General features: G+C 54.6%; 1 protein-coding gene across 1 annotated transcript in view; it reads right to left on the reverse strand.

Moving 5' to 3' along the window:
- CLPB (ClpB homolog, mitochondrial AAA ATPase chaperonin) overlaps positions 1-20,796 on the reverse strand; it is a gene marked incomplete at its 5' end in the record, with an annotated part of 101,424 nt that overhangs the window by 29,645 nt on the left and 50,983 nt on the right. The window contains 2 exons of the mRNA XM_009288587.2: positions 563-677; positions 7,393-7,490. Of these exons, the coding sequence (XP_009286862.2) occupies positions 563-677; positions 7,393-7,490 (213 nt within the window). The remainder of the gene's footprint in view (positions 1-562; positions 678-7,392; positions 7,491-20,796) is intronic.

The raw sequence follows: 20,796 nt of genomic DNA on the forward strand, positions 1-20,796 counted from the left end.
GGTGTTGGGTCGACGGTTGGACTCGATGATCTTAGAGGTCTTTTCCAACCTCAATGATTCTATGATTCTATAAAGCTGCACAAATCCGCTCGTGAATTATTAATGAGTGATATTCTTGAGACAAATGGTCTTTTAAAAAGACAGCTCGATGTCCGAGTGTCACCGCGTTCAGCCGGTGCGTTTAGCCGAGAACTGCCTGCGTGCCCAAAGGTACGCAGCGGGCATCTCCGTGACCAGCTTTGACCTTTGAGCCACGACGCTTGGGCCGGGGAGAAATCATCCTGAATGAAAGGGCTTGTAGGCACCTCCCTCCAGTGCCTGGGAAGAAAGCATCTGATGGTCCTCTCTGCTGCTGCACCTGAAACAGCCCCTCTTGTGATGAAGAGCAAGAGTTCCCTCTCACAGATGAGAAATGCCTGCTGGACCTCATCGTGAGTCCCCCGCCAACCTCAGTGACCTGCTCGGAAGCAGCCTCAGATCAAGGCTTGAGGGGAATGGCCCGCTTTCCCTGTGGAGCAGAAGATGTGGGAGGGCAGAGCGGGCGGCGGGCGAGGGGTCCTACCTGCTCCCACCGTCGCTATCGCGCTCTCCTGACCGATGATGTGCTCTTTCAGCCGTTGCTCCAGCGGAAACCTCCGGCGCTCCTCCACCTCCCTCCTGCGCTGCTCCTCCTGGAACTGTGGGAGAGAAGAAAACGTTGGGATCAGAGGCTCTTCAGAGCGAAAAACGGGAGCAATGGGTATGCACATAGAGTTTTTCCATCCCCAGGACTGCGAAGCCCTGCGCGGGTTTCTCTCCGACGCCCGGACAGACGGAGCACTGCTCCCGGGCACTGGGAAGCAGCCCGGGCAGACGCAGCTTCGGCGGGAGTCTGGAAGCACCAGCCCCAGCAAGGGGAAATTTCTGGGATCTGCAGGAGATGGAAGCTGGGGTGCACGGGGACGGAGGGAAGCGGGCGAGCTGCTGTGCCGTGGGCAGCACTCGGGAACCGGCTTTGCAGCTGATGGGAAAACCAGACACTGCGCTGCCTCTGTAACGGTGACACAGAGGGAACGCTGGCACTGCTCAAACTTCCCCACGAGCTCTTAACCCGCTATGGTGGAGTCCCCATCCCTGGAGGTATTTAAAAGACGTGTAGATGCGGCGCTGAGGGACATGGTTTAGTGGGCATGGTGGTGTTGGCTCGACGGTTGGACTCGATGATCTTAGAGGTCTTTTCCAACCTTAATGATTCTGTGATTCTATGAGCTTGCTCATTTTGAAAAATAAGGCCGTGACTATTCTACCTTTATTTGTTTTCCCACCTTCCACACATCTCCTATTCGAAGACCCCGACCACATCCCGCAGGGGTGGAAGAGCATCACTGCCTCCTGTTGTGCAGGCTGGGGAAGTCAGACGCCACTGCTCTGCAGACAAACCCGCAGCAGCACGCAGGACGGCACTGGGGAAAGCTCTTCACTCGGGACGTTCGCTTTCTTCCACCTCCAGCTCACAAGGAAGCGGGGCCTTCGAGAGCCAGTGACTTACGTACCGCTTCCACCCAGATCATTTTCTGGAGCTGAAGGCTGAGACGGTGCAGTTTACAGAGACACCCGACACAAGCACATCTCCGAGACGCTCGGGGACGGGATACAGGCAGAATCCCAAAGCGGGAGCAGGTCTTAGGGTGCAGTGAACTTCCAGAGGACAGAGGACGAATCCAGCCTGTCCTGGTTTCGGCAGGGAGAGAGTTAATTTCCTTCCTAGTAGCTGGTACCGCGCTGTGCTTTGGATTTAGGGTGAGAACAACGTTGCTGCTCATCTTTAGAAAATGCTGCAAAACTTTCTGCTGAGCACCTTTCCCCATCACAAGGAGAGGTCGGCCATCTCACCAGTGAGACCCCTGCTCTGGAAACAACCGTCCCACGAAGCCAGACTTAGCTAAGGACAGAACATAAGGAGCCCACAGGGTTTGCAGAGTGAGTAACTTAACACACGTAACTGGCCCCGTCATTTAACCCACCTTCCTGAAGGGGAAACACCTCTAACAAAACCAGAAAGCGGTCGCAGAAGCTGCAGCAGGATCCTGCTGCCAGAGCCGGAGCGGCTGAAACCCCCCCAGACAGGTTGCCAGTGTTTCCTGGGCCAGTAGTGACTCCGACAGAAGTTAAAAAAAAATATAAATAGCAAACAATCCAATTTTGGCTGGCGCGATCAGTCTCGCGTGTGACGGAGAGATGCCATTAGCCCTGCTGCCCCATGCGGAGCAGTAACTTCCCCGCGGATCCCAGCAGAAGAGCACTGTGGGACAGACACGGCGATCTCCCCCAGGCTCCGTGTACACCACGAGGCTCACGGCACCCCTCTTGCCATACATCTGCGTCTTTCTGTATATCTTGGCAAATCTTTTCTCCCTCCCTCCCTCCTCTTCTGCCTTTCCTAAGGTGCAGAGAACGTGATCTGTGCTGTCAGGACACCGGACGATTCGCCGGGGTTTACGAAGACGTGGACGAAGAGCAGGAGGGGACGCCCCTCTTCTGCAACGCCCTCTCCCTCCCTCCTTGGAAAACCAACATCGTTACAGTCCCGGGGTAGGAAGAAAGACCCTTTCACAGGTAAAAGGCTGCACCAGTCACGGTGCTTTTTCCAAGCCCTCCCACTATGGTTTTCTGCTCAGGATCTGTTCCGGAGAGACCTGCCCTCCCACGCGCCACCTCCTCGGCGGAGCTGCAGTGCCACCAGGCATCTCGCACTCGGGTCAACGCTGCCGGCCCGGAGCGTCCTGAGCAGCCGCCACGACCCACACTGAGCAGGGGATACCCGCAGGAGAAAAATCCACCGAGAAAAACGTATTTTAGATCAGTCTGTGATACAACCTGCAACAAAAGGCCCCGCTAATCTTAGATTTTACAGGAGACACAAGCTTCCACTCCTTTCTCCTCCACCCTCCTGCATAGGTGGGCTGCTCCCACCTCCTCCCTGCTATCTTGACACCGGGGGCAGCTGGAGCAGCACATCTGACCCGGGTCTCGCTCCCGCCAGACGTTTCTGCCCGACATTTCGGCCTCGTTTGCATTTGGCTTCAGTCCTCAGCATCGGTGGCGAGGAAACCAGCAGCCGGAGAAAGGAACGCCCGTTCCTGGTTTGCGGAGTGAAATGGCGTCGGCGGGGACCGTGTCCTCACCCTCTGACAACCGATCTCCGGTTCTCCTGATGGAACTTTCACTGGCACTTGAGCGGATTACAGCGGTGTTATGTGCTCTGAAAGAAATGCGGGGAGCGGTACTCTGCTCTCGCGTCGAAGGCAGCCGGGCTCCTGCGCCCACCTGGGCTAAGAGGCTCTCGTGACGCGACGCCAAAAGCGTGAGAGGTGTTCATTTTTAATAAGGGATTCGCTCTACCCGTGCTTTGGCAGAGCTCAACCGTGAGGTAACAGCAGCTGGCTGCCCGTCACTAAGACGGGCACGGCACTCGCGTTCGCCGGCTTTCGTTACCCGTTACCCAGCACGGCATCCCTTCCCAAGCGTGACTGCGTTTACGGGAAAATATTCGGAGGGAAGAGGTTCGGAAGCACAGCGCCAGCAGAACCAAACCTTTGGAGACGACCTGCAGACGCGGAGGGGACAGGATCCTTCGCCTCACAGGAGAAGGAGTTTAAAAGATTAAAGGAAGGGAGGACGACAAACTGCGGGACGTGCCAGGGAGATGAACTAAGCCTTTGGAGATCTGGAGAGCGGTTCTCCCGCAGGAAGGGCAAACACCGTCTTGAGGTAATTCTTGTGGGTTTGCAGAAAGCGTAAGATCAGCTTTCACTGCAAGGCTGCCCTGCCCCTGACGCTACACGCAGGGTTGTGTGCGGCTTAATGAACAGACGCTTTGCAAGCGACCAAAAGAAGACGTTTTTCTCATAAAATACGCTTAAACCAGCAACCCGAGGATGTTCTGGATGGAAAAAGCAGACTACGCTTGAGCCACAGCTGGATGTTCGTTTTCTTTAAACGGCCCACCAGAGGCGATTCACTGTGACGAAGGGGACACGAGCTCCACTTCAGGAGGTCCTCACACCACCGCTTGCCAGAAGAGAGCCTGGGGAAAGGGCAACTGCGTGCTCGTCCTGGCTGAAACACCCCTTAAAAATCCTCTGGCAGCCACTGACGGAGACAGGAGAGACCGCTGGATGGGTCTGACTGGGCCCAGTCACCAGGGGACAGAGGGGTTGAAAGGCAAAGGCAGACTTGGAAGAGCTGAGATCAGTCCTGGGGCTGCTTCCCTTCCAGTCACATATAGAAGACGCTAGTTTCGAGGGCCACTCCCTTCCTTTTAGCCCCAGACGCATGACAGCTGATTTAAAATTCACCAGACTGTTTAGCAATGCGAACCAGCTCAAGAGTCCTAAACACCAGGCGAGTGTGGTTTAGCACAGGGAAAGCACGCACAGAATTCTTTTTTTTTTTTTTTTTTTTCCAAAGGAATAAAGGAAATCAAAATAAATTAAAAATACATATGAAAACTCCTTGTTATTCTGTCACGAGGATATGTAAATAAAATCTATGGGATGTGCCCATCCAGTAATAGTTCTGCCAATTCATTCTCTAGCAGTGATTAAAATGAGCAATAAATTCTCAAAGACCCTCGGTGGAATGCAGATACTGGGGTGGATGCAACCCCGGGAGCACCGTATCCCCCCCAGCTGAATATTCATCACGAGCTGGCTCGACTGTCTTACGTTTTATATACAAGGACCATCATTTTCATCAGGAACATCTCTATAGATATATTTCCTTTCTCTCCTCCATCTATTAGTTAAGCGTAAAAACCAAGGCAGCTTTTCAAGCTGTTAGGGGCAGGTTTCCTTGCCAACGCTGGGCTCCGGAGACCATTTACCTGGCAGATAATTCCCCCCCACCTCTTCCTCGCAAAGACTTCCCAAGTATTTTATTCTCAACTTTTCTTCCTTAAAACTTGCTTGGAGAGCTGTCCAAGCGACCAAGCGGCGCTTCTGGCTGACAGGAGAAGCCCTCGGCTCTGCAGGGGAGTGCCACGGTCGGGGTTTCCTTTGCTGTGATGGAGCGTGGAGCGCCCAAGAGGAAAGATCACCACATCCCTGCTTCGGACAGAGGTTTAGCACTCGGGAGCATGGTTTTGAACTCCTGCTCGAGCGACGATTTTCCTAGGTGAGCACAGACAGCACAGCAGTTTTGACTGCCTGGCAGGTTTAATTCACGGTATTATCTGCTACGTGCAGTATAGAATAGAATAGAATAGAATAGAATCATTGAGGTTGGAAAAGACCTCTAAGATCATCGAGTCCAACCGTCGACCCAACACCACCATGCCCACTAAACCATGTCCCTCAGCGCCGCATCTACTCGTCTTTTAAATACCTCCAGGGATGGGGACTCCACCACTTCCCTGGGCAGCCTGTCCCAATCTTTAACCACTCTTTCAGTAAAGACATTTTTCCTCATGTCCAATCTAAACCTCCCCTGGTGCAACTTGAGGCCGTTTCCTCTCGTCCCATTGCTTGTTACTTGGGAGAAGAGACCGACCCCACCTCGCTACAACCTCCTTTCAGGTGGTTGTAGAGAGCGATGAGGTCTCCCCTCAGCCTCCTCTTCTCCAGGCTGAACAACCCCAGTTCCCTCAGCCGCTCCTCATCAGACTTGTTCTCCAGACCCCTCACCAGCCTCGTTGCCCTTCTCTGGACACGCTCCAGCACCTCGACGTCCTTCTTGGAGTGAGGGGCCCAAAACTGAACACAGTGTTCGAGGTGCGGCCTCACCAGGGCCGAGTACAGGGGCACGATCGCTTCCCTGCTCCTGCTGGCCACACCATTTCTGATACAGGCCAGGATGCCATTGGCCTTCTTGGCCGCCTGGGCACACTGCCGGCTCATGTTCAGCCGGCTGTCGACCAGCACCCCCAGGTCCTTTTCCCGCAGGCAGCTTTCCAGCCCCCCTTCCCCAAGCCTGTAGCGCTGCATGGGGTTGTTGTGGCCAAAGTGCAGGACCCGGCACTTGGCCTTGTTGAACCTCATACAACTGGCCTGGGCCCATCGATCCAGCCTGTCCAGGTCCCTCTGCAGAGCCTTCCTACCCTCGAGCAGATCAACACTCCCGCCCAGCTTGGTGTCGTCTGCAAACTGACTGAGGGTGCACTCGATCCCCTCATCCAGATCATCGATAAAGATATTAAACAAGACCGGCCCCAGTACTGAGCCCTGGGGAGAATTGACACAGTTTTAATTACCTTCATCTTCCACTTGTGGGCAAGTTCTTAACCTCAGGTTTCCAGCACGCAAGTTCAAATTCCAAACCCCTAGACCAGACTCCGAGGTGCACAACGTCAGAGGACAAGGCTGCAACCGTGAGCAAGCCCGGCCTCCTCGTGCCTCAGTTTCTGCTTTTGCAATCTGGTGGCACTGGTACCCCCCCTTCACCGGGCAGCGGGGGGGAACCTTCCTGCCCTGGCTGGCCTGAGGTTCTTGGAGAGACGATGCTCCAGAGGCATCGCTCATCACTGCTGTGACGGCCTCTCCTACCGACTGACAATTAGTTGCTCCTACTTGAGGTGGTGGATGCCCCGTCCCTGGAAACATTCCAGGTCAGGTTGGACGGGGCTCTGAGCAACCTGATCGAGTTGAAGATGTCCCTGCTGATGGCAGGGGGGTTGGACTAGGTGACCTTTAGAGGTCCCTTCCGACCCAAACCCTTCTACGAGTCTATGAATAAGGCCTCATACCCAGGAATTTTAAATCCTTGACATCAGGCTGCAGATCCCTCCTTGCCTAATAACCTGCTACTCTGTAAATCTACTTACTCCCGGGGTTTTTATTGGAACCGCTACGGCAAATGCGGTTCTTTCCCCTCTTTAAAATACCTTACGACAGCGACTCGCAAACAGGACACGGCGTGCTGCAGCCCACTCAAGGCGACGGTGGGGCTGGAGGGATGAGACGGGCATTTCACAACCAGGCAGCAGAGCTGGGGGTCTTTTGCCTTGGACTGGCGCTCGTGAAGGCACGGATCCCAGGCCCACAGCTGGGCTCTGGATTCTCAGACCTGGCTCTTTTACCAGGAACTTCAGAAAATAGAGTAAAAACAACCCCCTGATTTTACTGTATTTTTGCCAAGGGGTTACAGGACAGCGTTACTGGCCCCGTGCAGGTCACCGCCGAGGAAGAAATGTTAAAACGGAAGAGGAGGGCACGCAGCCACGGACACAGCCAAAATACTTCAGAAGTGGGTTTTTTTCCCCTATGCATCATGTCATTAATTTCTACAGACCTGTTTTGAAAAAGCGCGGAGGTGGAGGTGTGCCGAGGCGCTCCTCCATTGCTTGCACCAGGTCTTCTTTAAAACTGTTCTTGCAGCGGGGAAGGAAACACGAAGTCACCTGAATCTCGGGCTCACCTTCGTCTCCGACGCTTTCAGAAGGCTCTTGACCTCCCCTTCACGGGCATAATCCAGGGGCGTATGTCCCATTTCGTTCTTCCGCAGGGGGTCGGCACCTGACGGCAGGAAGGAATTAATAAGATCAGGGGATCAGAGTTCAGTCTTGGGGCAGAATGAGCAGGAAGCACGTCTTGTGCCTCCCGTCCTAGTCCGTGTCCCCCCCGCCCCCAACCTTTGCTCCAAAGGGTATCTGGATCAGAGAGGGACAACGTACAACCAGCGGTTACATGCACGGGCGTCCAGGGAACAAGAAAAGGAATTGTCACCGCTAGCAATCGGCTTGGCAGGGAAGAGCTGCTGTGGGGGGGCGAGAGCACATGGTCACCAGAAGAAAATACAGCTTCACAAAAGCACCCGCTCCCAATCCCGCGGGAGCCACATGGGACCGTTACGGCTGCAATTGAAAGCGCTATCCTTCCTCTCTGTTACTCCAAGCTGGAGCTGGAGCTGGCTGAGGTCTGCTAAACAGCTGCCACCCCAAGCCACAGGAGTGGCTTCTGGGGGAAAACCACACTCTTCTTTACGATTTAATTTAATTTAAAAAAAAAAAAGTCAACAAACCCCAAAGACTGAACTGGAGGGAGTCGGATGGGCACCCTCACAGAAACAAACTCGCACGGAGGGAGCTCCCCGTCCTCTGTCCCCTTCCCGGACAGGCCCGATTGCGGAAGAACACGCACGGTCAAAGTGGTCCCAGTTGCAGGGATGGGAAGCATGCAGCGGTAATCTCGGACAGGGCAGCCCGAGATCAGGAGAGAGGGGTACGGGGGAACAGCCAGCGACGCAGGCAAGGTCCCGCAGGATTAACCTCTGCCTCTCGGCATCTCAGGAGATCTCTCTAAGGCAGAGAGACTCAGCACTAATGTTGGTGCACTCTGTGACTCCACAACAGCTTGCTGTCGCCAACCAGACACCAAGGGTTATGAGAAGGAAACCTTCAAATCGGCCTCAAACCCCTCAAGCTGGCGCTTGAGCTGGCCGCCCCGCCGGCTGCAAAGCTACAGCACTTATCGAGCCTCGAGAAGCAGCCCGGCGAGGGAAGAGCCCGTTCCTCCGCTCGGTAGGTCCGGCCCACCCGCCTGTAAAACGGAGGGGACGGCGGTGAGAAGCTGCTGGGAAGGGCAGGCTGACGGCGCCTGCGCACGACTGCGGAAAAAGGGGAGCCTGGGCACCGCTGCAGCATCCCCGCTCCGCGAAGAGGCTCGGCGAACGTCTTCCGTCCCGCTGGAAACACGGGAGCGAACCGGGTACCCTGGCACACGCAAACCAGGCTGCAGCTTCTGCTTCTACAACGCCGGGGAGCGCAGAGCACCAGGAGTGCTCAATAAAAGCGGGCAGCAATCATAATATATGAAAGAATTGAGAGGACTCTCTGCGAGCGGGAGGCAGAGAGATTAGCCATTTCTAAGCATTGGCGTCAGGGATCTATATTTGCTTACAGAATGAAAAATGTGCTCCATAAACATTCGACACAGAGTAATTTCTATTGCAAGCCCTGTCATTGCAAATAAAGAATATGATCGAGACAGGTGAGGTTATATACTGCCGAGGCCGGCCACTCAATATCTTTTAAAGAGACAGTGCTCCCACGGCCCCCCCGCCGCTGCCGAAACCCACCCCGGGTTTGCGCTCCTCCGGGCAGCGAGGAGGGGGGCGAGTTTTCTGGCTCCTCCAAATGATGACATCCTCGAGGCCAGGCCTGCTCTCATTTCAGACGAAGGCTGAGGGTTCGTTTGGCTTTTCCCTTCCCCTGGTTCTATCAATAATGGCTATCCAATATTGGCCTAATCCCCGTGTTAATGGCTTTGACGACTTGACTAATTGCTGCAATAATTGATAGAACCCGACTCCTACAACTGGTCGATTCCAACCTCACGTACCGGCAGCAATAAAATATTACGCCGCAATAAATAACGGTGTCACTTTGCTTGCTAATAGAAGGTAAAAGTGGCGACCGGTTCATCGGTGCCCCGGCCTGACCCCCTTCCCCATCCCCACCTCCTCCCCTGCCCTCTCCCACCCCGGCAGCTGGCTCGAGTGGCGGCGGAGGGGACGCCAACCTTTGGAGACTTAATAGAAGGCAATTTGTCACCTCCCACTAGCTGTCTGTAGCCGGAGATCGACACCTGGGCAACACCTCGGGCTGTGCGAGTCCGTCGCCTCCTCCCGCACCTCCCTGCTCATATTAGGAGGCCCCGGCTTATAATATTTGATAAATAGCACGCTGGTTCACTCCCAGCATCCGCGCAGCGTCGCGTCGCCGGAGCAGCTGCATAAGGTCACTCATTGGGGAAATATGTTTCTGTCAGCGGTATCGAAAAAAGTTTAGCAGAGTGACAGGCCTCAATTTTTCAAATTTTATTAACTCCATCCTCTTAACAATTTGTCTTGAATTCCTTCAGATTCTGGATAACTGTCAATAGAGCTCGCGACACGGGGGGTGCTGGTACCCGGGTCCCTCCGCTGCCGTCAGGGAGGAGATGGGGATGGCAGGAGGCGGGGGAGATGGCAGGGAGGTGCGGGAGGACGCCAGGGGCTCGCAGGCGACGCCAGGGGCTCGCAGGGCTCGCACAGGGCTCGGAGGGGCATCCCAGCAATGCTCCCTGGGCAGCCCCGCGTCCTCCGCAGCTCGGCAGCCCTGGGACCCTGCCGCAGGACTCCGTCCTCCCCCGCAGTCTGTCCCGGCAGGGGCAGAGGAGCGGAGGGCTGGCTCAGGGCATGGAGCCAAATACCTGCCTGCGGAAGCAAGAACAAGTCTCGTACCTCGGACAGACAGAGCGGGGCTCACAGCGGCACCACTTGGCCCATACGGACACCCAGAGAGGTACGTTTCTCCAAAGCCTGGGGACGGAGAGGCTTGGGAAAGCCCTGGGCACGGAGACAAGGAAAGGAGGAAGCGTGAGGACCTCATTTCATGGCGCAAACGGATGCTGTGAAAGCTCCTGCATGGGCTGCTGCTCTCGGGCATCCTCACAGGTAACCTCCAGCTGAGCGCTTGGGTCCTGAGCCTCTCTTCCGCAGGCCGCTCAACAGGAGCTGCTCTGGGGACAGAGGACGCAGCTGCTATGAACTAGCACGCGATGGTCTGTGTCCTGGTGCCACTCCGAAGGTCCCACAAGATGGTCTGTGTCCTGGTGCCACTCCGAAGGTCCCACGAGATGGTCTGTGTCCTGGTGCCACTCCGAAGGTCCCACGTGATGGTCTGTGTCCTGGTGCCACGCCGAAGGTCCCACACGATGGTCTGTGTCCTGGTGCCACTACGAAGGTCCCACGCGATGGTCTGTGTCCTGGTGCCATTCCGAAGGTCCCACGCAATGGTCTGTGTCCTGGTGCCACTCCAAAGGTCCTGCCTGCAAAACAGCCGGGCAGAAGTGGTGACCTGTGTGGTAGACAGGACGCCAAAATGTTTGACATCTTGTTGTCTTCCTTCATTTGTGTCCTGAAGATACGATACGGTGAAGGTGGCAACCAAGCGCTTGGGTGAGTCTCTGGTACAGAAGGCAGCACAGCTTCAGTCAAGAAAGCCACTGAAAGCCATCCTCGCCAGTGTAAAGCCATCTCCAGTCTCCCAGAAGCAGAGCTGCTGACTTCTTACATCAGGCTGTCGACCAGGGACTGATCTTGCAGACATCTCTTTAGAGCAGTTGTCTAGTCATCACGAAGTCATTTCAGCAAGGGTTCCTTGAGGTCCCTCCACTCATCCAGGTCCTCATCAGACCCTTTGGGGGTGCTGGTCGACAGCCGGCTGAACATGAGCCCGCAGTGTGCCCAGGCGGCCAAGAAGGCCAAGGGCATCCTGGCCTGTATCAGAAATAGTGTGGCCAGCAGGAGTAGGGAAGTGATCGTGCCCCTGTACTCGGCACTGATGAGGCCGCTCCTCCAATACTGTGGTCAGTTTTGGGCCCCTCACTACAAGAAGGACGTCGAGGTGCTGGAGCGTGTCCAGAGAAGGGAAACGAGGCTGGTGAGGGGTCTGGAGAACAAGTCTGATGCGGAGCGGCTGAGGGAACTGGGGGTGTTTAGCCTGGAGAAGAGGAGGCTGAGGGGAGACCTCATTGCTCTCTACAACCACCTGAAAGGAGGTTGTAGCGAGGTGGGGTCGGTCTCTTCTCCCAAGGAACAAGCGACAGGACAAGAGGAAACGGCCTCAAGTTGTGCCAGGGGAGGTTTAGATTGGACGTGAGGAAAAATTTCTTTACTGAAGGAGTGGTTAAAGATTGGGACAGGCTGCCCAGGGAAGTGGTGGAGTCCCCATCCCTGGAGGTATTTAAAAGACGTGTAGATGAGGCACTGAGGGACATGGTTTAGTGGGCATGGTGGTGTTGGGTCGACGGTTGGACTCGATGATTTTAGAGGTCTTTTCCAACCTTAATGATTCTATGTTTCTATGATTGCCGGTGAGGAGAGCGCCCAGCCCAGCCCCTGCCCGCGGCGCTGGCAGGGCTGCAGAGCCTACACCGACGCATCAGCATGGACCGAGCCCTTCATGGGACCAAAGCTGCTCCCTGGCCACAACACAAACCCAGGCTCAGCCCCAGCTCCGAGCCTCTCCCGAGCGGAAGGGTCTGAGCGCACTCGGCCCCTGGGCAGGACAGGTACAGGCAGGGCCCGGGCATTGCAGGCAGCCAGCTGGCAGCCGGGCTCGGCCCATCCTTGGCACAGCAAGAAGGGTGGGCAGTACTCAGATCACGGACCTCCAGGGCACTTATCCCTGCTCCTCACGGCGCCGTGCAGGCTCCGTCACCCTGCCCTGCACCGAGGAGCACCCCAAGCTCTTTCAGCAGGCTCAGCGGGCACCCCTTCTGCCAAAGCCGCCGCCTTGGACCCATCGCAGCCCCGCTTGCCCATCCTGTGCTCCAAGCACACTGGAGGGGATTCGGGGAGCGCCCCCCTCCCTGCAGCAGACTCTGCGGGACCCAATCCACAGTTTCCCCTGGTGATGGGGGGGGAAAACCCACCTAATTTTTCTGGCGAAGCAGACTAAATCCCAGAAAGAAGAGCCTGGAAATCCCCAAGCCCACAGCGGGTGTGCTGCTGAGGATGCCGGAGGTGGGCACAGAGAGCGGCTGTCGTCCTGAAGCAGGGAGGCTCTGAGCGGCAGACAAGCACCGGGACGAATTGCACAACTCCGGCGCGCTAAATGCAATTTGCCACCGCAGTTACACCTCTCCGTGGCCCTGTTCAAACACCAACAGAGTCTGGGATGCACCAGGAGGAAGCAGCCCATACTCCCTGCTGGGGATTACACGATGTCATCAGCCATCAGCTTTGACAAGGAATGACATTATTATTGCTCCACATGGCTAGTTAAAGCAATATAAAAAGACTTCTGCCCTCCTGAGTCTTCAGTGATTGAATTAGCATGATCACCCCTTTTTCCAGCAACGTAAACCTGTTTTTAAATCAATAAGACACACATTTCACAAGCAGCTTTTAACATACAACATTAATATGAAAGTAGCCACCCCAGCCTGTGATCCTACCACCCTTTTCCTGCCCGATGTTTCAATAAATACAAGAGACGCATTACAGGGCGCTGCTCCACGCGCCGGGCAATACGACCTTTAGCTCTTGCTGAGGACCTGCCCCTGCTACCACACCGAATGAATCTTCCCAAGCGCTTGAATTTCAACGTGAACATAGGCTCCCCCGGGGAATATCCTCAAATCTCGTCAAGGGAAGACCCAGAGCAAAATTTTCAAGGGTGGAAGCAGAAGCTGCGGGCACGCTCGGGGACAATGCTCCGGATGATTTAGCGTCCAGCCCCACCCCTCTTACTTGGTGGCATTTGCTAATGACCCTGGCTACGAGAGTCGATGAGATCAAACCACCTCCAGGTACTGACACGCTGAGGCTCGTTCTGCCTTTGGTCCCTCCAGTGAAAACATTGGTCTCCATAGGAGTAAACGCTCAGCGTACCTAAGGGCAACGTATGGCTCAAAGATCTAATAATTCTTCTGGGCCACGCTTGGCTGTACCACCCGTCAGGGTGGTACAGCACCGTACCAGCTACTAGGAAGAAAATTAATTCTGTCCCAGCCGAAACCAGGACACTGGTGGCGATGTGGGCTCGAGGCTGAGGCTCTGGGTCAGCCCCCACCACCGTGAGCAGCTGCAAGCTCCCAGGCCTCTGACTTCTCCCATACCCACTCACGTCTATATACAAGTCCACGCGTCCGCACGTGTAGTCCCTCTTCGAGGGGAACGGCAAACGTAGCTGAGAAGGCAACTGCAGGTACGTCGCACCGAACGATGAGAACCACTCGTTAGCGATTCATAATACCCTCATTAAAAATGCTGGTACTGTACATTGCAACGGTACCACAAACCTGGTGGCGATGTGGGCTCGAGGCTGAGGCTCTGGGTCAGCCCCCACCACCGTGAGCAGCTGCAAGCTCCCAGGCCTCTGACTTCTCCCATACCCACTCACGTCTATATACAAGTCCACGCGTCCGCACGTGTAGTCCCTCTTCGAGGGGAACGGCAAACGTAGCTGAGAAGGCAACTGCAGGTACGTCGCACCGAACGATGAGAACCACTCGTTAGCGATTCATAATACCCTCATTAAAAATGCTGGTACTGTACATTGCAACGGTACCACAAACACTAACCCTGGAAACATTCCAGGTCAGGCTGGACGGGGCTCTGAGCAACCTGATCGAGTTGAAGATGTCCCTGCCCACGGCAGGGGGTTGGACTAGGTGACCTTTAGAGGTCCCTCCCAACCCAAACTGTTCTATGATTCTATATTCAAGGTGCAAAAAAGATTTAGAAAATGATTCCCAAGCGTGCTGCTGGGCCTGAATCACAGAATCATAGAATCGTTAAGGTTGGAAAAGACCTCTAAGATCATCGAGTCCAACCGTCAGCCCAACACCACCGTGCCCACTAAACCATGGTGCTTTAGTGTGGTGATACCACACAGTTCAGCAGGATTTTCAACACTTAATTCTACGCAGTTCCTCGAATCCCTTCCTTCTGTCACCAAATGAAGCATCGCTTCAATGAGAACCCACATGAAAGAACCTTCTTTTAGCTCAGCCCATAAGCACTCCGCCAGGAGAACCACATGTGCCGATGAAGATGGCCGTGAAACGCTGTTCTCCCCCCCGCACGAACTCCTCCTGGTTTCCCGGTGGCCAAGGCCAGCAGGCGCCGTGAGCGCGGCATCGCGGGCGGCGCAGCACGTGGCGTTATCTGAAGCGGGTTCAGTGCCGTCATAGCGAGCGCCGGTTAACGCACGGCCCCGGGATGGCAGCGGCCGCACCCGGGAGCTCTCGGGGAACGGGCTCTGTGCTCCCTTGGTCCGCCCTCACTCTTAAAGCATAGGAAGCCTTTCCAACATGAGACCGTCCAGCGTCAGGCGTTGGTTCTTGTCCTGCCTCTCCTCCCTAAAATCCCTCTCGCCCTCTGACTGCTCCCCTGTTAATACAGCCTAGGACCGGCCCATTTTGGGGCGGCTCAGCTCTCAGTGCTTCCTCCTGCTCCTGCTTACCCGGCTGTGACTCCACGTCCCTTCCAGGGCCTCCACTTTCCGAGGGTCGGCACCACTCTGTACTCCTCTCCCGACGCACAGAACTTTCCATCCGGCTGCATTAAAAATACGTTTTGTCCCAACCGACCAAGCTGGCAACTCGTCCCATCTCTTGAGGATTTGTTCTCACTGTATTTGCCTAGCCACTACTAGGACTGTGCATGGACTGGAATATAACTAGCGATAGGACGAGAGGAAACGGCCTCAAGTTGTGCCAGGGGAGGTTTAGATTGGACGTGAGGAAAAATTTCTTTACTGAAAGAGTGGTTAAAGATTGGGACAGGCTGCCCAGGGAAGTGGTGGAGTCCCCATCCCTGGAGGTATTTAAAAGACGTGTAGATGCGGCGCTGAGGGACATGGTTTAGTGGGCATGGGGGTGTTGGGTTGACGGTTGGACTCGATGATCTTAGAGGTCTTTTCCAACCTTAATGATTCTATGATTCTATGATTCTATATTTTAACACATAGCCGACCAAACAGAGGGATGGTGCCTCGATACACAGTTGAGAAAGTGATGTAGGAAGGAAGGGTGCAGACCACATTAGGAACTAGAGAAGTTTCTGGAGTAGAGAGAGTCTACGTGGAAAGGGGAGAGCCTCTAAACCAGAAGCACCCAGAGCTCCCCGGACGAAGGTCAGGTGCTGACAAGGGCAGGTGAGAAGCAGCACGGAGAGGTCCTCGCGGAGGTGCAGCTTCATCCGTGCTCACAGACCTCGTGAACCAGGCCGAGAACAGATCGGCGCGTGCTTCTGACAAGACGGCAGCCGCAGAGTCCAAAACCAGGACGTGCAAGCTGGAACGGAGGCGTCGGAGGAGACTGACACTAGCAGGCAGGAAGAAAACAGCAGGATGCCTGAATGCCGGCGTATAAACTGTACTGCAGTGAAGGACCAAGTCCCGCTGGTGGAGCAGCGATGTTAGGTATTAAAGAAAGACTGGAAACAAAAAGAAGGTAAGTAAGTTGATTGTCCCAGCCAGTAACACAGAATTCGTACAGAATGAAATGTCCTGACTGAGTAGGGAAAACACAGTACCAGGATCACACCTCGGAGAGACTGAAGGACGTGACGTGCTAAGAAAAACTGCAGCGACTGCACGGGTAAAAAGCATGACACTAATAAATCGATAAATTGGTTAAGAACCAGAGACCAAGAGGCGCTTCCTGAAGCAACTAGTCAGAAAGCTCACGGGACAAGAAGCAAGCCTTAATTCAGGCTTGGACAGAGCAAAAGGCTTTCTCCAAAACCTCAGCCCCTAAGCGCCACGCTGCAGCAGGACACGCACTGACGCTTAACTTCATCACAGGCAAGACCCGACGAAGAATCCATTGCCAAGGAGCTTTGTTCCAAAAGAGGAGCACGGGAATCTTGCTAGAAATAAAGCAGCAGCCCACCAGCAGAAAACTTCCAGAAACATGGATGTTAAAGGCTAAAGAAACCCATGCTATTTATTAAAAAGTCTTTATAATGAGAAAAGTCAGGATCTTAAGAACGAACCAACCCCCCACCCTCTGAAGCCTGGAAGCTGCGTCCAGATGAGGAGAACACAACGGAGCATTTGCTCTGGCAAGTTAAATGGAAAAAACACAGGTCAAAAAGGATTTAAGAGAAGCCCTTGCTCCAGGAATAAAAACCAGAACCTCTTTTTAGCCACATCAGAAGCTGGAAGCCAGCCTGAGGAGGTGAGTTTCCGTAGGTGACCAAGGTGAAGCAGGAGGGCTCGAGACGATGCGAGGAAGGGCGAACTGCACTCTGCATCCGCGGTGACCGGGGAAAGGCTCCCACAGCAAACCCCTCACAGGGACAGGCCGCAGGAACTGCCTCAAGTTGCAGCATCAACAGAAACAAGATTTAAAACATTGCTGAGCGTCAGCAAATTGCCAGGCCCAGAGACTTTTCGCTGAGGAGTTCAGGAGGAGCTCAAACACCAAATTATCCGCCAGCGCTGACGACTCCCGGCTTGTCACATCCACTGCGGGACGACAGTGGAAGGCAGCAAACGTGACACCCATCCGCAAAAAAAACCACTTAGGCAAGGAAACGCAGGAGCAGACACGTGGAAAAAAACGCGTAAGAGGAAAAGTCAGCAGAACTTTTTCGGCAGAAAGCCTTGCCTTCCCGAGCTGGGGGCAGCGCCCGCCGTCCCCGGTCAGGCGGAGACTGGGATCTGCCTGATGCAGATGCACCCCTCACGCCCAAGAACCTCGGAGCTCCTCACCTAAGAAGCAAGCTGAGACAAGAAAAAGGCTCCCCGTGGACAAATAATGACCTAAACACCGAAAACAAAGGATTTAGAGGAGAGCAAGTGGTCAGTGCCCACAGGGGAAGAAAGCTGCCCAAGGACGTCCAAGGGCTTTCTGCTGGTGCCTGTGTGGTCAGACCATCTGCGAGTGACCGGAGCGAGGGCTAATACCGACAGGAGAAAGATGACTACCAATACTAATTTATTGAGAGCCATTTGAGTGACAGTGATGAGCTGGCAAGCGAAACTCAACTTAGATAGTAAATGTAAACCAGTGCACGTGCGGAAAAATCAATCGGAATTACACAGAAGCAGTGACAGGCAGCGAGCCACCTCTCGCCGGGAAATCGGGCGTGAGGCCTTGGAGCTGCCATGAACGGTTCTATGAAAACATTAACTTACCGCTGAATCAAAGCGGGAATTAGGTCAGAAAGAAGAAAGAGCCGGACTTTTGTCCTGCTCCGAGTTTTCCTCCTAAGCGCTGTTCCCGGCTGCTCTCAGAGGTGCAGGGACGTGGTCGGATGCAGCGTGCCCCCAGCCGCGCCAAGCCCTGCATCGCTGTGTCCTTGGGCACCAGCAGTAAGGAGCTTGCTGGGCAGACGGACACGATAAAGGATGGAAGAAAAGAGAGGAACATCTAGAACAGGGAGCCGCTGGCAGGGCTGAGGAGCACCCCAGGTCTCCTGAAGCTCAGCCCAACACTTATTTATTCAGACACGTCGTGTCCTGAAGGCGTTTTGGTGTCCTCAGCACCACATAACGCAGCGTTATACACGGGAGGGTACGAATTGCAGAACACTCTCTTAAAAACTCAGGCCAAGCCCTTCATCTCTTTTATGCTGTTCGGTGCTGGGACAAGGGCTGTTCCCCTTCTTCATGGGTAGACTCTTGCCCATAGATTTTTCACCTCGGTATAAAACTACGAAGTACAACAAAATGATCAAATTTGCTTTCAGTGACCCCAGTGGAACTCTGGAAAACAAAGAGCTCTGCAGAGGTATGCCCAGTGCACAGGTACAATCCCAGCCAGAACCTGCCCTCCAGAAAACGTAACAGTGGAGGACTGCATTTCCCTTTGAACGCATAAAACAGTTCACACGCACGGCAAATGGGAAGGTTGCAACAGAAGAAGAAAGAGAAAAAAAATAAATTAACGTGCGCGTTAAATATAAATACGTTATTTTGGATCTGCCTTCTGAGAGCTCCAGCAGAGAAGCCTGCCCTCCAGCAGTGCTCCTCTGAGCAAGGGTACTGCTGCTGGTGCACCCCCAGCACGGCTCGGCATGGCATGGCTCGGCATGGCACAGCTCGGCATGGCTCGGCACGGCTCGGCTCGGCACGGCACGGCTCGGCACGGCATGGCATGGCACGGCACGGCTCGGCACGGCACAGCATGGCTCGGCACGGCTCAACACAGCTCGGCACGGCACGGCTCAGCACAGCACGGCACAGCTCAGCACGGCTCGGCATGGCTCGGCTCAGCTCGGCTCAGCTCGGCACGGCTCAGCTCGGCTCGGCTCGGCACGGCACGGCACAGCACGGCACGGCATGGCACGGCACGGCATGGCACGGCAGCCTCCCTCCTGCAGCTCTGTGGACCAGGGCAGCTGGTAAGGGGATCACCATGGTCGCTGCTGGTCTCCTGTGCCTTAAACAGCACTGCGTGTACCGCTCAGATGCAGACCTGATGATGAGGATGAAGAAGGGGAGCCAAGTTTGCAAGTTCCTGCGCTCCGTGCACAAGGCTCGACTTATCTGAGGAAATAAAGGCTTCCCTCAAGACGTTACGAATATCAGCTAAGTCTTACCTCAAACTGCTTTCAGCTTGCACGGGTGGTTAAATTCAAACTGCTTTCAAACACAACCTTCTCCAGCAACGCATGGGAAGGACCAGAGCACGGAAAGGCTCGGGCAATTTGGACTCCTGTATTTTGGGCTCAGAAAAGCCTTTATCCTTTGCAATGCCTTTCAAAACAAGTTGACCTACCCGCTCCTTTCGGTCTTGCTTTATTGTAACGTGAGCGTAAGTTGTTTTACGCGTACTTAATACCTGGGTGTGAGAACAATCTGCTTTATTCTTGTTTGTAAGGTAACGGTATGGGAAGGGAAACTAAAGAATCCTCATCTCTCTATATATCTACACATGTGTGCAGAGCTATTAAATTCATGACAAACATTATGTCACTGTAGAGTTTTGTACCCAGAAACACTTAGAGAGGGATCTATTTGCTCCCCTGCCCTATGGGGAAACTATTCTTAAGCACTCCGACACGGACATAAATGTGCTTGCACTTATACGCTTATTGCTCTCGCCACGGTGGGATGTTAGACGCTTCGATGCTGTGATATGATTGGTTTCTAAATCCCAGTCTCACAGGATTTTAATTACTGGTCTGGCGCGGCTGGGAGTGGAACTTGCTGCCGTCGGATGGAGGGGGTCGATACGCCGGCCCAGAACATATTGAGCCATGGCGCTTGCAGGCTCTATTGCACTATTTAATCATCTTTTGCAAAATTTACAGTGCAACAGAAGGAATCAATACTGAATTTATCACATTCCCTTGTAAATATGAGCATGGAGAGGGAGAGAGGATTTCAGGCGCTCTTGCACAACAGCTGGCCTGGGATGGATGCGTTACGGCAGGCGCCAGACCTGGAGCAAACCTCCAGGACAGAGCACCCGGGGGCAGCTACCACGCGCGTGACTCCCCGAAAACACTCTCCCTGACACCCCGCTGCTGCCTCGGGCTGAGGAAGGGCTCGGTGTCCTCTGAGGCACTGGCAGGAGCTCAGGGGAGGACTCAGCCGCGCTCCCTCCGACACCAGGGCCTGGGCAATACGGGATCCGCGAGCACACGGCTCTGCGGGAGCAGGGATGCTCCCCTGGCACGAGCGCTTACCACTTACACGCACGCCTGCAGGATCCCGGACAGCAAAGGCAGAGGTATGGTTTCACGCTGGCCTGGTTTTGCTCGTGAGGACTGGGTTACAGCCTTGTTCTTCACAAGACAAACAGGTTCCTAACCCTAGCTAACGTGAGGCAAAAAAACCCAGTGAAGACAGAGCAGCCCGTGTTTTTCATTTCCCCAAACCGAGCTGCAACGACACCGGCTTTCAAGACAAACACGCACGTTCTCCCAGCCCCCTGCAGACACGCTGTGCGCTTCTAAGGGCTGCCACGGACCAAAGGGGCTCCTGGTTCCTGTGCCGCTCCGTCCTGTCGGCCGGCACTGCCACACCTGCGCCGCTGCTCCTTCCAAAGCCCCGGCTGATCTCAAGGCAGAGGCAGAGCCAGCAGAGATCAAGGGTGAGAGAGGGAGAGCTGCCAAGGTAGCTTTAGAACAAATGATTTTCGAAGGGAACCAGCTCACGTGGGAAATTTTCAAGCGCACCACCTGCCGTCTTGAGCCCCGGGGCAGCGCTTTTCAACCTGCTCAATCTCCAGGGCTCAACTGAGCAAAGCAAAAAAAAATTCAGTAGGTTTAAACTCACTGTACAGGGGCATCTGAACCTTAGCTGGAAATTTCTGGGGATCCATCCGTTAGGAAAGACCTCCTGTCCAGAGACCGTCAGCCCGGCAGACCTCT

The sequence above is a fragment of the Aptenodytes forsteri genome, unplaced genomic scaffold, assembly GCF_000699145.1.
Source record: "Aptenodytes forsteri isolate BGI_AS27 unplaced genomic scaffold, ASM69914v1 Scaffold701, whole genome shotgun sequence".
In the NCBI taxonomy this organism is placed as follows: domain Eukaryota; kingdom Metazoa; phylum Chordata; class Aves; order Sphenisciformes; family Spheniscidae; genus Aptenodytes; species Aptenodytes forsteri.